Source organism: Hesperophylax consimilis, chromosome 8 (assembly GCF_061612785.1).
Source record: "Hesperophylax consimilis isolate HC1 chromosome 8, BYU_Hcon_1.0, whole genome shotgun sequence".
In the NCBI taxonomy this organism is placed as follows: Eukaryota; Metazoa; Arthropoda; class Insecta; order Trichoptera; family Limnephilidae; genus Hesperophylax; species Hesperophylax consimilis.
Genome location: NC_142843.1, coordinates 28,486,532 through 28,505,613, shown reverse-complemented (window position 1 = coordinate 28,505,613; position 19,082 = coordinate 28,486,532). Strand labels below are relative to the sequence as shown.

Sequence of the window (19,082 nt, the reverse complement as noted above, 5' to 3'; positions counted from 1 at the left end):
CATACATACCTCGACTGAGAGCATATTTTGTAGCTTCTATCTTTATATATGATTGCAAGATTCTACTTCTAAATTAAGATAGACATTGGAAGCATCAAAACAAAACAATATACAAGAAGCAAAATTAATTAACAGTTATTACAGTATGAGCATATCATGCTGGTACAGATAACATGTTTACAGAGTATTGGATGAAATTGTTTTTCCAATTATCTAAAATAGAAGAATAAAAGATCAAGAAAACAAGACACAGTTAGAGGGTTTGCGTAGTCAGCGGCGTGAAAAAAATGAATATTTTAAATAAATCAAAATAGTACTTTAATTTATTTTATAAAACAATGGTTCTTATATTATATTTTATCTTTTTAAAGTCGGTGACCAGTGTGACCACTGCAATTCAAAAACCAATGGACGGATTTGAATGAAATTTATACAGTTTATTGAAAGCATAAAAAACATGTGCCTGATCGAAGGATTTAATTTTTTTATTAAAACGTATATTTTTTTAACAATGAAGTGACGCTTTTTTTCATTGAAAATCCGCGAGTAAATTATTAGAGGCCGTCATTATGTTAATTTAAACAAAAAACAATAATTTTAAAACAACTTCGATCAAGCATCAAAATAACTATTAAACTAATGATTTTTTGTTTGTTTGATTGATTTTAGATGAACCATTAAAATGTTATGACGGTCACCGCAAAGCCAATTGTGGGTCGGGTCCAACAAATATGGCGATAATTTAGTCGATGGTATGTATATTTTTGTCAAATAAAGTTAATTAAATTACTAACCCTAACCTAACCCCTTAATATCAATTATTATTATATTCTATTGCATATAAACAAGCGTGTCAATAAAGAGGACAGTAGTTAAGAGTAACATAATCTGTTAAGAGGAACGGCTGCGCGGCCATTTCCGTACAAAACTTAAATACGGATTTGAGGCCAAAATACCCAACCGAACTGAATTGAGGAAACCAATTCCTCTACAGGCGTGTCATCTTGGGGGTATTTTAAAGGAAAGGAAGGATAGGAAGTTAATAATAATACTAATAATTGGATAATTTGTAGAGCGCCGTTTTTGTGAAAAATCACCTCAAGGGTCAATTGTTAGTTGTTATCATTTTTATTTATTTATTTTTAATTATTATTTTTATTTATTTTATTTTATTTTTAGTATTTTTTACATTTTGTTAATTTAAATTGCCGTCGACTGTGAAAGTGGAGGTTTCTGAAATTATGGATACGACTGTCTGAAAAGGTGCGTTTTAAGTTTAGACCTAAATTCTGTCGCGTCTGCGATCATTCTCAAATCATGCGGCAGTCCATTCCAGGCTTTAGGTCCTGACACGGCGAAAGCACGCTCACCGAACTTAGTATCTGGTGTGCGCTTTGGTTCCTTCAACCTTCCGATAGCTGATGACGTTGCTGACCTAAGGGTTGACTGTCGGGAATTGGAATCTTCTGGAATACACAATTCTGATAAGTAAGCCGGAGCCATTCCGTTAAGTGACTTAAATACCATCCAGCATACCTTGAACTGGATTCTTTCGGGACATTTGAGCCAGTGCAGATTTTTGAGATGCTCTGAAATGTGGAAGTATTTAGATACTCCGGTGATAAGCCTTGCCGCGGCGTTGAAAACGGATTGTAATTTGTTGATTTGACATTTGGGGAGACTTGCATATATTCCGTTGTAATAATCTAGACGTGAAACAACATAGGAATTGACTAACAATTTAGTCGCCTCTGTTGGCAAGTTTCTCCGCACTGCTTTAATTTGCCTTAATTGAAAGAACCCCGTGCTTACAGTTCTGTTCACCTGAGTTTTAAGGGAAAAATTAGCGTCCAGATTGACACCCAGTAATTTGATGCACGTTTTTGGAGTGATGTCACTTCCTGAAATGGTTATTGGGGAGTTTTCAATGTTATGCTGACGTCTGCTTGTAGCAGTCCACAGAAACTCAGTCTTTGTGGGATTCAGTTTCAATCTATTTGAGGTCATCCAGCGAGTAATTGCTTCTATACACTAAGTTATACGAATTTTTAAGCTGTTTATTTCTTCTTCTTCTGGGTAGGTATGAGGGTTGGGTGCGAATCTAGGGATCAGTCTGTCCAGGAGTGACATACAGGCCACCAGAATAAATTCAATTTTTCATGATTTTAGAGGCAACTTGAGCAACTATTTGTGAGTTAAATGTTGAAATATTAACTATTTTAAATGTCATTATAATGCGCGTTAATTCAAATTACAAACCATCGATTTACGTTAGAGTACAATTTTGCCTAATATACTCGTAAATAAAAATTTCAACACAAAACGCGCTCTTTTTACGGTGATTTATTTTATTTTTCATTAGCGCCCTAAACGGCGCTATATAAATCATCCAAATATTATTATTATTATCATGGTTGTATAATAATATAAGGTGAGGTAAGATTTTTTTTAATAATTACAATTAACTCACAAAAAAGGTTGCCTCTAAAATGAAGTAAAATTTTATTCTTCAATAATTTAAAACACTAACTAACCATCAAGCCGTTTCCAGCAGGGGTAGGCAGAGAGGACCGACCGCCAAACAACTAGGTCTTGGCACACACTTCTTGCCTCATTCATATTCATACATAGTCTCATACATATTCTTCTATGACTCTTGACATGGCTCGACTCAAGTATCTGATCATGCCATCACTTGATCGTGCCATGTCTTAGGTCTTGGTGCCAGTCGGGCGTCATATATTCTCCTTACACTCCTTTCTTCGCTCATTCGTTCTACATGCGCAACCCATCTAAGCGTCCCTTTCTTAATCTTATTCATTACGCTTACATCAGCCTTGCACTCTCTGCGGATCTCCACATTCTCACACGATCATACATGGTTTTACCACAGATACGCCTCAGGGATATCATTTTTACAGCATTTCCGTTTTTCTTTCTCTGCCAGTTCCATGCCTCACTTCCATACATCAGGGTTTCTTCAGACATTTTTTGTTAGCGCCAACTGCGTTCAGTCCTCAATTAATGGAGTTACTTCTTATTGCTTATTTCAATGCATCTCTCTAGAACATACTTCCTAAATACGCAAACTCATCTACCTGCACAAGTATTCCTCATTCACAACTATAATGCACACTGTTTTCGTACTCTTTTTTTTCAAACACCACGACTTTAGACTTAATTACATTATTAACACATTCTTCATACATACTTCGTTCATCCTAGACACGAAAGACTGTAGAACTTCCATACTGTTAGCAATCAGCACTGCTTCATCAGCATAAAACACAAATATATAAAATAGTACATATCAATACTAGATAAAACTTTTAATTTAAAAATATATATTTTAGTTTCTCAAATTGAGGTTTTGTATGAAAAAGGTCGCGCAGCCGTTCCTCTTAAGATGCTCAATTATTCAGTTGTAGAAATGCGGTGGGCGAATATGCAAGGTAAGTAAGTACATAGTATATTGATTGGGGGCGAGAGGTAAAGCGGTACAGCGTAAGAATCGTTACAGAGAGGCTGACTGCTGCTTGCTGGCGGGAGCACCAGACAAGCCGGCGTCAAGTGGGGGAACTAACTTATCGTTAGGTTGAGGGGCCCACCCCCACAGCATACAGCTCCCCTAGCGCTGAGATAAACAACTCTCTTTTCATGATTTACATGCAAAAATGTTGTATTTCATAATATAAGTTCTACGTACTTATTTTTGAATATTCTCAGAACCGGAGAAGAACGATAATCATTAGTGGACAACTAGACAACATTTGCATATTGTGCGTAACCATAGACATGCCGATGAGGGTGAGGGAAACAAAGCAAGTTACAAGGAGTGGAGAGGTGGCGTAGGCATCACCCTTTCAAAGTGACTAGTCAATAAATGAATCCGACGGTTTACAGGCAACTCGCATTGTACATCACTTTTACGACTTCGAAAATAAAATCTGCTTATGAATTACTAGTCCTTTTTTACAATGGCGCGCGAACTGCTAAAAGCAATATTAATGTTATTGCAAATTCCAAATCCCGCGAAAAAGTTCCGCTTTTTTCCGAAATTTTAATATTTTATTACAGTGTTTAGTTAAGAAACAAATGAGTTATAATTTAATTACACCAATAACAAAGACGTGCATGTTGAGTGAACGCCTATGATAAATATATTTAGTGTTGGCAGACAAAAGCTCCTAACATAAAAAATAGTACAATATATTTTAATTTTGATTAATTGATGTTCTTATTTCACACATAAAGAATTTAATTAAAACATAATAGGAACATTTTTGCTATTTGTTTTTGGGGTATTATGCCGTGTTGCGCTAACTCCTTCTTTAGCCAACGTTTCGGACAGCATTGCAGTGTCCATAATCAGGGCAGATGTGTTATTTATTATTCAAAATAACACATCTGCCCTGATTATGGACACTGCAATGCTGTCCGAAACGTTGGCTAAAGGAGTTAGCGCAACACGGCATAATACCCCAAAAACAAATAGCAAAAATACTTTTGGCCGTGAAAATCTTAAATCATATATAAAAGGAACATTATTATTGGCGTCTAGTTGTAGTAGATACTTTTAGTATCGCCCTGTTGGCTTTAGTCATGTTTAGTGACCCGATTTTCTTAGCCAGGTACTTGTCACCACTACCTCCAGACACACAATATAGCCGGGAGTGGGTATGCCTTTTCTATTTAACATATAGTTTAATTAAAATAATACATAAATACTCATAGGCCATAATTTTACAAATGTTTGTTTTGTATTTTGTGTACATACATGTTAACACTGTGACCTTAGAACGGGGTACCCCAGTAAAGTCACATTCTTTTCAACAAATCTAAAAAGATTCTCTAGGAATATATTTGAATTTTTGAATCGCTATGGAACCCGATGTGATAGAATTAGTCGGTTCAGTAAAACACGTACATCCAGACCCTGCGCAGGAAAGTTCCACAATTAACTGCGCTGCAAACCTTACTTTAGCAAACTTTTTTCTGTGTAAGGTCGGTATATTTCAATGCTAGATCGCCGACGGTTAATGTACGAATGATGTCGTATTTTATTCAAGACAGGCTGGAACCCTCCTGGTGCCAAAATGACTGTCACGTTCACTCAAGCTCGTCGAAATGACACTCAGATGTTGTGTATCACGCACATTTCATACTTTTTGTCAATAATGCATATTTGAGACAGTTTCCATCATTAATGCGTATTACAGTAATTTCATTCCGCTAAACAAATTTTTTCCGAGTTCGTGCGGTTTATTAGCATATTAGCTATAAAACGAATTTAAAAACTTTTCAGTCTTACTTATAAAGATTCCCTAATATCTCGCTGCAGCGCTGGTATAGCTATACGGTAAGGAGGGCCGTAAACTGCTCGGGTTAAAATGTTTACTCATAATAATATTCACGCAAGATTTTTTTAGACTGGCACCACTTTATTCATTGTTTAGTTGCTAATTTTACGTTTCTTCAGAAGACATTTGCGATGTCATTGACCAGGTCTGCTTTGAATTGTTTCGAAATTTGGCCAATTTGATTATGCGTTCCGTATTTGTTTTGGTAAATCAATATTTTGATTTTAAAAATTCCTCTGATATTGCTCCAATGGCTATAACTGCTTTTTTATATTTTCATTGTGGTACCGATTGGTATTTGTCAAATCAACTAGATTGTTATCGAAGTCCGCGATCTCTAACTTAATACTTACCACAGTAGTTAGTACCTACGTCCCTAATCCTAGGGGGTCGGACGGTTTAAAAGTCTATCAGCCACTAATACTGCGGTATTACGGCCGGTATACGCAGTACGCATGCGCGTGATTATGTCTAACGTTTTCTCTAACATGTATCTAACTCTAACATCCCTCCGTATTATCTATTCTAAGTAAGACAACTTTAGACTTGAATTAAACCTGTCAGTGGTAGAACATAATTGATGCACAATAACAATCAAATTATTAGTTCCGTGAAATTTTTTTTATGTTATTTATTTATTACTTGTAAATTATTTAACATTATAAATGATAACAATATGCAGACTTAATATATATAATTTTTAGTTTTTTTTTATTCTACTACTCCATAAGTTGAGCTCCAGGAGCTCGTGTTTATGGGAGGAGTATTTACATTTAGTTCTAATGAATTTTTAAACAGTAATCAAAAACTTTTGATATAAATACAAACATAATATTAACATAGGTACACAAATGAGAAGAGTGTGTTTTTAAAGATAATTAAAATAATATATAGTCTTACAGATTAAGTAAGCGTGAGGAAATTAAGGGTACAATATATCAGGTAAACAAATTAGAAAAATAGTTTTTTAAAGACAATTAAATTAATATATAAATATTTTTTTACAAATTGAGTAAGTGTAAGAAAATTTGGGGTACTATATATCAGTATCCAATATATTTATAATAATATATTATACTATATATTTCGTATACTTTTTCTCAGGTCTCGTGTTTAACATAAAAATTCAAACAATGTACACAAAAAATTTACATTTTAATAAAACATGTAAAATGTAAAAATTGACAAAAAAATCTGTCGACATTAGACACAAAAATCACTTTAAAAATATGTACAAAAATAGTTACCACCTGAATGAGTAGCTAATATTCTACGAACTATAGACCTCAAAGCGAGTTACGCCAGCTATTGGAAAACGAAATAATTCCAATTTTTATTCGTTCTAGATAGAGAGAAATACATTCAGAAATCGATGTATTTTCAAATATACGTAAGGTACGAAAGGGTTAACACGTAATCCAAATGACTCCCTACATCCATTAAAGGAAACAATTTATTTTTTACTGTTGCCTAAAGTATATTACGCGAATAATACTTTCCATCCTCGTCCTTATTAATAGGCATTGTCTGAAATGTACCAAAACGAAAATTAGATTCTGTATACTTACCTTAAAACGTAGGAATAGTAAAAATTAAAACATTTTTGTAAATATTTACAGCAGCATTCACGAAAAATAATAGTTTCAAATAGGTATTTAACACAGGGTGCATAATTTGTCAGTAAGCGTCTACCCGTAATTGTTTACGGCTTGGTACCGGATATTTACTAATATAAAATAATATTATCCAACTTATAGAGTAAAAAAGTTAAGTGTCAAAGTGCTCCTGCCCCGATTCGCAGAAAAATCCAAAGAATAACAAAGGTTCTTTTTCAATTAGCAAGTTAAAAAAATAAAACTGGAATTCGAGCGTTTCGCTAGAAGAATTAATAACTTTCAGCATTAAAGAATTCTTTCGAGAAGATTAACAGTTTTATGATGCGTTGGATTAGAGCCTTGTTTGTTTAAAAAGTTCTCATCCCAGTCTCGAGTGAGCCAAGTCCAGGCTGCGATCAGAAAATTCTATTATAAAACAGTCAACAAGAAAAGTAAACGAGATCGTTAGGGAAAGAAATTTGCTACATGTCACGTGGGTTGTTGAAAGCATTATTTAAATTTAAATGGGTAGATTTTGCGTTGAATCGAAAAGGCAAATCAACGGAAAAATATCGAGAGAAATGAATTATTTTATAAACAGACTAGTAACAGTATATGTATCTTATCGGTTTTATGGAAAAGAATCTTGAACCTACTAAAAAGCAATATCAATAAAAATAAAAGACTCCCAACGTGCTGTGGAGTGAAAGGTCATCCTACAAAAATGAAAGGCGTAAATCCAATAGACCATTATTATATATTATATAGAAACATTTATTATAGCATTTAGAGATCGATCCCATGTCACATAGGTGTATGGAAAAAATAAGGCAGATTTGAAATAGGAAAGGACAGGTCACACCGAAGAAAAAATATTGTTGGAGAAATACCTAATAAACTAGAGACCAGAAGGAAAAAAACGACCAGGAAGATATCGGAGATGAAGCGATGATTTAACCCCTCAAGCCTCTGGTAAACTCTGTCAGAAGGTCGGATTATTTCCGCTTTGAAATGACAGGACCGGGCACAATACAGGACAATAATATACCCAATAATAATAATAGCCAACAATAAGTAGACAAAATAATACATATGTTATATTATTTACAAAAAATATTTGTTACATTTGTACCAATAATCAACGATGTGCTTAACATTAATAATTAATAATATCACAAGAATTTCTCTTTTGGCAGTTTGTACAGAGATTCTGAGAAATTTACAAGCCCGCATAAATAGGCTTTCAGCGGTGCGGGTAGTTCGTGTTGACTTTATGTTTATTCGTATAAAGCGACGGCTTCGACGCTATTTACTCGTGAGGATGAAAGTTTCCCACGGAAAACAAACAAAGGTGAAAATCACTACACGTTAAATTACATTTAAAAAATTCTTCAATGTTTTAGAAGAAAATTTTCTGTTCTCTTTTTTGTAATATTGTAAAAAGTATTTTGATTAACCAGTAAACACTTTGTTAGATTTAGTATGAAAGATAGTTGTTTAGTAAATAAAAAGATCTTAGGTCTATGGCGCGTGGAAAAAAACAAATGTAAAACCAAGTCCGTCCTTTGAACGGGAGAACAGAAAGAGCATCTATAAATAAAACGTGTGAGACAAACAATAAAAGTTTTAGGAGAACTTTAGTACAGCGAGAACCTTTTTAGATCTCTGCAGAGTGATTTAGGTGATGCTAGCGACCGGAAGCTCGTCAATGTTTTAAGATAATGTGAGACATTCCCAGGAAGAAAACAAAGGGAGGCATTAAAAATAGCTTCTAACCTCGTCCTAGGGGAATCGATGCGATGCCCTCGCGCGGTAACACTCACAGACAGACACATATTGCGGTGGCGGTGTGACATACCGCACACCGCACTGACAGATTAAAACGAGATGAGAATCGTGGAGAGAGATTTAAAATAACGCAATACTGTAGGTTTTGTTTTTTACTGTTAGGAAAAAACAATTTAAAAATAGAGTGGCCTCAACTTTTGTATCGATTCGCTAGAGCAAAAACCGTTTTCAAACTTATACCCATACAAAACACATTCTCCGAAATACACAAGAGGGATTAACGTAGACATTTTTAAACGAAGACGTCGATAAAATTTGAACACTGGAATGGATAAACAAAGCTAATACCATTTTATTTAAGGGCTCCGGGCAGACACTTTAGGTAAACATAATTTCAATGAACAAACTACAGTACAATGAAGTTAGAAAGACTATCAGATACCCATAAGGCCATAACCAGGTTATGCAGGTCCTACGTAAGAATATTATTTATCGACCCCTTTGGATAGAAATCACATACGAGATACAGAAGGTAGGCGGCATTGCGCTCAGGTGGACGATCGGAATAAAGACGAAGAAAAACAGAAAAACTTCAATTTTACAACTCGACAAAGAATCCTCGAGAGGCATATAAAAAGTGTTCAATTCCTGCGAATATATTTCCTATCATCGAAGAAAAGTGGAAGCCGTTTTGAAAAAATAAAGAAGAAAAATACGAAGAATAAAGAACACTATTCAATCGAACGAATTCATCATTTTAGATCAAAATAAACATTGAATTATTGAAATGATCTCTAACAACAAATATTATTTATTTATTCTCGAGCATTTTAATTGTAAAAACATCGGAATTAGCCTTACAAAAACATATCATACTTTCAATACCAGTACAGGGGTTAATTTAATACATAATTAGTGATGGTTAGTGCTTTTCATACGTACATTATTTACACGATTTTAACAGAGAGCTGCTTTAAAGATTCTTTATTTAAGTATTTCGTAACTTTGATTACAATGTCGGTGTTTTAAACAGACACGTTAAAATTTATCGATCAAAGTACGTTTTTCTTATTTTTACTCGAAACGTGTAAAAAGAGCCACATCGCTGTCAAAAAAGATATAAATAAGAACCGTAAGGCTTTGCAAAAACCCTAAGATCACAGAGGATATTAAAGATCGCCCCGTGGGGTATTCGCTCTCTAATGCAACTCTCAATGTTTCTATATGAGCAGACAGACCCGATAATGTGTTCTCGACTAGGTTACATTTTAATGGTTAAACTATAAAATCGTCGCGATGAGTAAGCTTTTCTTTGGATTTTTTTTTAATAGTGAATACCTCACAAGAGTCCCAACTGCTCCCGTCTGGAGCCAGTGAGACTATGGCATCCCCAATTGGGGGATGTTGTGAGGCTGAAGGTAAGTGGGGAAGGGAAAGAGGAAGGTGGGGAAGTACCTGGCTATTCAGATCTAGTCACTAAACACGGCTAAAGCCATTTGGAGCAACGTTTCAATTCTGAATGGTGGTCTTACACCAGGGCGATACTGGTAGTATCTTCCACTCTGGAACGTGCCGCAAATATACTATATATTATTTTAATTAATTAATTGTGAAATAACACAAATTAATCAAATAAAATTTATTTGCGCACGCCGGGTTCGAACCCGCGACCTTCGGAATGGCAGTCCAATGCGTTACCACTGGACTATGCCGAAAAAAAGATGTTGAATTTTAAAAGCATAACCTTACGTACACTTTTCTAAATGAAAATAGGTCATCGGTTATTGTTATGATGCAGTGGCGGTTCGTGCAACAAGGCAGGGAGGAAGGCCTCCTTAAAAATAGAAGAGAAAAAGGGAAAAAGATACACGTATCCATCCTTAAAAAATATAATATTACTTCAATTTAAATATTACCAATTTGTGTATTGTATCAGACTTACAATTTAGGTAGGTACTTTACATACATATTTTCGTATTTCACCAGGACTGGTTGTCTTTACTGTAACTCATCACACGAGTAAGACGCGGCCGGCCATACGTGAATTTCCGCTAGCCCAACGCAGAACAATAAGGGTGGCGACACATTACGCTATACGCATCAAAGCGTTTTAGATAAAACCATATTGCTCGCCATACAATCCCATAGAGACCTGTCACAGCTGAAAGATGATGTGTTATAAGTGTGGGCGTAGCGAGGATGATACGCCGTGATCTGCTAGCGAGGCGAAATTTGACAATTATGTCGCAGGAGAGGAGGTCAGAACAATTTACGAAGCGCCGTGATCATGCGCTGTTCTTTCAAGGTGAAGGATCCCATACAAATATATGATATTCCGCGGCAGTTCCCTAATTGATCTAATCCCCTCTCCTGAGGAAGATTAAAGCGTTGTGGTACACCTCAACATATAATCTGCAAAGGCCAAACGTAATGTGTCTTAGGCTCAATACGCTAATGATGCAGAGATAGGGCCCGCCTCCGAGAGTCGCCGGTTTCTTGTAAGCGGAGGGGAGTGGGGAAGTCGTGCGGAACTATTTCAATGATAATTCTTTTTAAAGACATCTATTTGAATTTCACTTTTGTTTTCGATAGTGAATGAATTCAAATCTTGGAAACGGAAACTTCCCACTTCCCGTTATCCAATCGAGCTGAAACTCGGTAGACTCGTTGTCGCTTCTAGTGCATTCTATCAATTTGGTGTCAATCACGTACACAAATTCAGACATATCGATCGGCATCTGGCAAGGTCAGTAGCGCGGTTGACTACGGTATCTGGGAAGGAAGTTCAATCATATTCCAAACCAAAAAAAAAAAACTTTTTTTTACTGATTGATTTTTTCAAACTTGCTTCAGGCAGATAAGTACTAAAGTATTGAAAAAATGCGAGTAAGAAAGTCTAAATACACAAGACGATTTTATATTTGGACAAATAATCTTTGCTGAACCGTTAAAACGGCCACCATCTTGAACCGAAACGGAAGGTACAAACAAATTTACAGACAAGACGAAATGCAAAACGGTCGAGTTAAAACATAATCTAAAGCATGATAAATCAGTAGGTGCAATATCGTGATGTCCAATATCATTTGAAAAAAAACATCTTATCAATTAGAATACTCACATCTGGAGGCTGCCTCGAACTTGTCGGATTTCTTTTTTCTCTTCCATTTCCAGGGTTTGAATAGTCTTCCTAGCGCGGAGAAGCGGGACTTCCTCTCCAGCGGCGGCGTGCGTGCGCCCGGGCCCAGGCTGTTGGTACGCAGGGCAGCGCCATTTTGTTTCTTGGCTGGGGAACAACAAACAAACGAAACCGGTTACTTTTGGGGAGACGAGAAACATTTGGAAATACGTTAGGGCAGCAAAGGTTAGTTTTTCTCGTGACAAAAAGAGATATACAGATCCGAAATCAAAAACATAAGAAATTATACAAATCCATGGAATCGAAACGATATGACAGGGAACCAAAATATTAATGGATCTAAATAGACAACTTCAATCGAGCCGTAAGCTAGATAAAATTATGGTAAAATTGAGTCCTAAATTGCAATGTAGGTACACCGAATTAGAGGTCCAGGACTAACTGTGAGACGCTTTTATAGGACGATACCCAAATAAACCTTAATAATATTACACATATTACAGAGCCTGTTTCAGACCCCACATTCTGAATTTAGAACATATTTCTCTAGAACACTCTAATTTTAAAACGCTTAAAAAATATGAAGATAATCTCTATACATTTGCAGAGCAAGTAATTATCTGAAATTCCCTCGATGGAAAAAATTCGCAACGTATGCTCCGAAATTTATAAAAACATATCTGGTTCTGTTATTTAACATGTTGTAGGTATGAAAAATTTCAATTTTTTTTTTAAATGCTACTTAGGAGATTTGTCGAGAGATGTTCGCTTTATTTGAAATAAGTCGAGTTTTATTAAATAATTTTGAATATGCCTATTAATTATAATCGTTTTTTTTTATATAAGCGCGCTTCCTCTAACATTCGTGTTTGCTTTACTTCCTTTCAAAGGATCTTCTTCTTCTTTTTGAACGCTTCTTACGGAGCCTAAAACTCTTTCCCGTTCTAACTCGAATTTTGTAAGAAATGCTTAATACTACGCTACCAAAATTTAACTAGTGTTTGCACTTGCATCACAGTACGTTTCTCAGTAAAAGATTATTTAAAGAAATACTATCAACCCTGAAATAAAAATGTTGCGCACGTATGTGATTCTTTCTTCCTTCATCTTATAGTTATGTCACGCCACGCCGGGGCTCCGTGTCCTGGCACTCTTACCCTAAACTTCCTCCCCCACCCCCCGCATCAACCCCTGGCCTATCAAAGGAGGGGCACCTACAACACAGTACCATGTATAAATAGTGGTATGGGTGGGGTTGAGGACATTCTCAAGGCGGGGTAGAACACAAACAAAAAACAAACATTAATAATTTATCTAACACAATCATGGAGAGATGAATCCCATCTCTAAAGGGAGAGCAGGCTCCGATAAAACTGAGGATATAAACGCCGCTTTTACACACTTGACGTTTAAGCAGTATCAAAGTTAAGAGTCTTATAAAACACCTTAATAATGGTTTTACTTCCTGCTAAGTTTTACGGCTCTTGTTCAAAGTGAACAACAGTCGGATGGGAGAAGGTTGGTTAGAGAAACAACGAAATGGAGAATTAGAAAAGACAATTATTATTAAAATATATCCAACTTCTTACTTGCGGAAGATTTATTAGTTAAACTTTAGATAGCAAGTTTTATTGTAAGCTGTACGGCGATTTGGAGACACTCGATGACAAAGACCCTTTTTGGTTTTAATGAAACGAAGTCCACTGTCCAGAACCAGAATTTGAAAATTAGATAAAACTAGTAACACATAAAATTGAGAAATTCACTTCAATAGATTAGCTTAATACTGGAAACATTTTCCCTTGTAATAAATCACAATTAAACATTTCAACCATTTAAACTGAGCATTGGACTCAAAAACAGAATACTGTAGTCATCTAAATAATCATCGTGATGTCCATCGCATTTTGTGGAAATAATCCTAGCAATCAATTCGATTTTATTTTTATTTAAGAGATAATATATTACAAAATAATAACAATAATATTTATAATACATTATTACCAATGAGTTTAGTTAAACTCTTTTCGGGAACAACATTATATAATTAAAAAATATATATTTTTACATAAGAATACGAATTTAAAGTTGAATATCTCAGATTAAAATAATGATTAGATTATGCACAACAACAGATAAAACTGTAAACAACAACAATATCGAATCAAACGGCGAAATCAAATCCTCATGTAAAAAAATAAAGCTTTCATGTTGAGGGCAATAAATACTCACGACGATTTTTAATCTGGACAAATTTATATCACTTAGCCCCGAGCTCCACTATCAACAGGCAGCCATTATTCATTCGTTTACCGAGAGGAAACCAGCAGTATAAATTGGAAACGTCGACGGAATGTTTGCATTTACACGCTTCGTCTTCTTCTTCATATTTCATGAAATAAACAAAGGAGACTTTTTCACTACTCGAAGATATTTTTAAGAGTATAAAATCTTTTCGACTTATTTAGAACAAGAGAAGATAATTTTTATGTTTACTGTTTACAATGGATGGCTTCCGTTGGGCGCTGAGAACAAAACATTATCCCATTATGTTTGTGAAACACTATTTCCTGGATATGAATTACGATATAGATTTACACACAATTGTTATAATAATGGTTTTATTTAGACGTTATCGTGATCACACCAAATCACTAAATTAATTACGACTCAATTTATAATTCCGTTTTAATTAAATAATTACGATATAATGGGTGTAAATATTTATGCGGAAAGTGGTTTCGAAAATACATTAGACTTGAATGAGCACGAGGAACGAGGAAAGAGGTTCATAATATTGTACTCTGTATTACGTCTTTCGTCACATAATACATTGATGCGGTCATCAAGGTATTTGAAATACAGTACATAATGGCTAGTAAATATTTCATAGATACCGTCATAATTCATATTCATAAAGCAAGCAGGATGCGAACACTTATTCTTCAAATGTCAGGTGTAGTCAGTCAACATAATATATAAATAATATTAACTTTATAACCGTCGTCTTATTAAACATATGTCTAAAAATGTAGACTGAAGAAAATAATTTCCCTCAGGGCCTATGTCATCTTTGGGGATGCTGTGTGGAGGGTCTTTTTGTGGAGAGGAAGGAGTGTACATGGGTCTTGAAGAGTCCCATGTTGTAGGAGGGAGGAAACACAGAGGCCGGTAGTTCGTTCCACCGCCGAGCTGTTGAACTTAAGAACGAATCGTAGAAGCGACCCGTTCTCATGTGACAAATGTCAACCGTGTACAAATGTTGGGCGCGCGTTTGGCGTGTATCCCGACTACGCACCGGTGCCGAAGGGATCAATGACGCTAGTTCCTCAGAGCATCTTCCACTGTAATACCGATAGAACAAGGACAGCATACCTACCTGACGCCTGTGCTCTAAAGATTGCAGTCAGTTTGTTAAGATTGGGGAATCTATCAAACGGACCGCCCGCTTTTGCACAATTATTAGTATGTAACATTGTGTTCTCATTTTTTGTATGAAAACGTAAAAAATATATTTCAATAAACGCCGATTTATCGGCACTGAACTGAACTGAAATATTTATCTACAAAGAAAGGCAAAGTTCGCGTAAATCATCAGATGTTTATTAAGTTGCATTTTTGGGTTAACCCTTCAAGGGTATAGAAGGATTATTGAGTAAAAGGCACCGAGAAATTTTATTTATAAATTAATAAAGGCATCCTTTTGGTGACATGTGTGATAATATACATAATAACAGGGCTGTGATTGTAGTCGGTATATTTCGTACAAATCGGCAATATATTTTCATTATTACTCCCCAACCTGCAGCTGTCCCCTTCTCCTCCCCACTCCCTCCATCCTCACTTGTACCCCAATTGTGGAAATCATAGTCTGGCTGAGGGCAGTTAAGACTCTCGTGGGGTCAACATCCAATCAGTCTAAGATAAGTAAATATATGTAATCAATCGTAACATTAATCGTGTTTAATAATCACATTGTTTGTAACAAATAGATATAATGATATTCTCACTGGGATCTTCCGTGCTGAGGATTTAATTAACATATTATTAAAATTTTGTAGTGTGGATAAAAGTAATTATAAATATAATACATAGTGTTTTTTGTTCAGTTGATTGGTTTCAGTCCTTATTTGGTGTAATGCATAAAGCAACTCTAATATATAAGATATTGTAATTAACTGGTATAAATTAAATGAAAATCCCCCGCTTAGGGAAACATATATTGGACGATACGCCTATAGATTCATCAATTAGGCTAATAAACTTAATTATGCAAAAGCTAACCCTGCATTCGAGTCAGACCTTAACAAGCGATAAGAGTACTCACTCTCTGTGGCTCTGCTGCATTTTTCCCAAACCAATATCCCTAATGCGCATCGCCGATTGCCAATTGGGAAAACCAATCACGTTGCAGTCGTTAGTACCCGCTTGTAGTTGCAAACTGCAGCGAATGCAACAGTCATCGCGTTCATTGTTGGGCGTGGGCAAGATGCACCGAGATATAAGTTACTACCTCTTCTATGATGAAGTAGTAAATAATAAATATTTCATGAAGCAACGTGATGCAAGGGCGTATGTTGCAATATGCAATATGATATTATGCCCATACGAAGGAACGATCCATATATATATATATATAAGTTTAAGTAAGTACTGACAATAAATACACAACAATTATGACTTATTGCTTGATTGAGAAACTAATTTTAACGTTATCTGATTAAGTTTGATTACTGAGAACCTAATCATTGTAATCAAAGCAAACATTATTTCTCCGCAGGGTTGGCAAAAAGGATAGAATGCCATGCAACTTTGTAAATGCACCCACTGCTTGCTTCATCCGCATTTAAGCACCGATCCATGTCATTCTGGGGTTTCCCAATTTCTATCAACCTGGATCGTCATACATTCTCCTTTCACTGTCTATCTTAATCTTGTTCATTACGCTCACAACAGCCCTGCATTGTTTTCGGAGCTCCTCATTCGTAAAATAATCATAATATGTCAATTTTACATAGCGCCGTTTAAAAACATTAACATCTCCTCCAAGACGTTTAATATAATTGTTTTCGTAATGCGTAGTTATTAAACACTTTAAGATAATGGATGTGCCGTAGAACATTGCACCGATGCTGTAATTATGTAATTTTTCACTAACAACTAAATTGCTCCGACAACAGAAACAATATTGTTATTATTTTTACAGTTGTTATTACTTAGGTGCATGGCTATACGCATCCTTTGAATAAAATTGTATAACAAAAATAGGTGGACATCGTATTTATTCAATCATTACCAAGCCACGAAGATATTGAAGACGGAGTGACTTTTATGCAGATAAATCAATCAGTGACGAAGCAAAAAAAAACACCATTGCAGCAATCTATCAGATTCCCACCATTCCATCATCTTTCCTTGAGTCAATAATTCATCCGCATTTCCCTTCAACGGATTTCTAAATTAATTTTCCTACAATTTACTGTAATTTACATTCGTAATTAACAATCTGCTACACTTATTTAAGTCTCGTCTAATGGCCTACTTCCTAGAATCTATTATACAGTCAGTATAAATATACAAGTAACTTGACATACATGTCATCAATTTCACATAAAAGGTTTATTTTATCAGTGTCGCCAATCAAGAAATTTATGCAATAAAAATATCTTTAAATTCTATTTTGAACATTTTCTTTTTCTTTACCATTCATTCATTTTATTCTTGACAAGTTTTCACGCAAATTTAAACATTTTTATGGTGCCAGTATGACATTGGTTTGAGATAATTTTTTGAAGTAGAAATCTACCGACTATTTTCATTGTGATACCTTTAGATATAGGTAGTCCCTTACAATAACACGGATCCTCAAATGTGACGACCTTCTTAACTTCTCCGATTATTTTCAATAACTTTAATCCTGCCTTTTTCCAATCATGATGACCACTTTGAATGCTTTATTTGAATCTTGATAGCCTACCTTTAAATCCCATTGAGATCCCTTAACATATTGGCATCTCGGGAAATAGAATTGCACACCCTAGGACATCAAGATGCTTCTAACACGATCATTACTCTCGCCAGTTTCATGCCCCTAAAACTCTAAAGGATCTTTTCCTATCCTCAGACAGAACCAGCACGAAATGGGTTGGATATTAGGCATAATATTAGTCAAAGTAAAGAAGCCCTCTGTTTCAATTATTCAGGTTGGGTTAGTTTAGGTTAGGTTTTAGTGTAGGCTAGTGCCTAGGGTCAAGAGTGTCTCGCTGCGCCACTAATAAAATTATAATAAATTATAATTATTAACAAATAAATAAATAAATAAATAAATAAATAATAATCCATATAGAGAAAGGCAAAATTGTAGATGGGGACGAGAGTATATTCAGAAATTTCCAAATTACTAGTATGAAAAGGGATGAGGTTTATAAGTATTTAGGATACCCACAATCAAATAGATTAGACCACAGTAGTATTAAAAATGATATTAGGATTAAATTTCAAACTAGGATAAGGAAAATTTTAAAATGCAATCTATCTGCTAAAAATTTAGTAAAAGCAATAAATACTTGGGCAATACCTCTATTAACGTACTCATTTGGCATAATTAAATGGTCTAATACAGATTTAGATAACTTAGAAAGATTAATTAGAACTACGCTAACAAAGTTTAATTGCCATCATCCAAATTCAGCTATAGAACGAGTTAATTTACCTAGAAATTTAGGAGGTAGAGGTATAGTCAAAATAACTTCTTTGAAACATAATCAGGTAGAAATGCTAAGAACTTTTTTCCATAGGAAAGCTCATAGCTCAGAAATGCACAAAATAATTTGCAAGGCAGATAGAAATATTACACCTTTAAATTTATACGATGAGAATGCCAACATTTTTATAAATCCCAACCAGGAATTATTAGATTCCTGGTCAAATAAAATTTTACACGCAAAACACTTCAATTATCTCAACCAAACGTATGTTGACAAAATTAAGTCAAACAAATGGTTGAGTATTGGAGAGTTGAGCGCAGAAATAGAAGGATTTATGCTTGCAATTCAGGATAAAGTCATTAATACTAAAAATTATAGAAAGCATATAATCAAAGATACAAATCAAATTGATGATTTGTGTAGAAAATGTTTGGCTTTTCCGGAAACTATAGAACATATTATATCGGGATGTTCTATATTAGCACCGTCCGAG

General features: G+C 35.0%; 1 protein-coding gene across 5 annotated transcripts in view; it reads right to left on the bottom strand.

Moving 5' to 3' along the window:
- LOC149421827 (phosphatase and actin regulator 1) overlaps positions 1–19,082 on the bottom strand; it is a 388,460-nt gene that overhangs the window by 157,242 nt on the left and 212,136 nt on the right. For all 5 annotated transcript variants that reach the window (XM_089634064.1, XM_089634066.1, XM_089634067.1 and 2 more), the window contains one exon: positions 11,865–12,029. In XM_089634064.1, the coding sequence (XP_089490190.1) occupies positions 11,865–12,029 (165 nt within the window). The remainder of the gene's footprint in view (positions 1–11,864; positions 12,030–19,082) is intronic.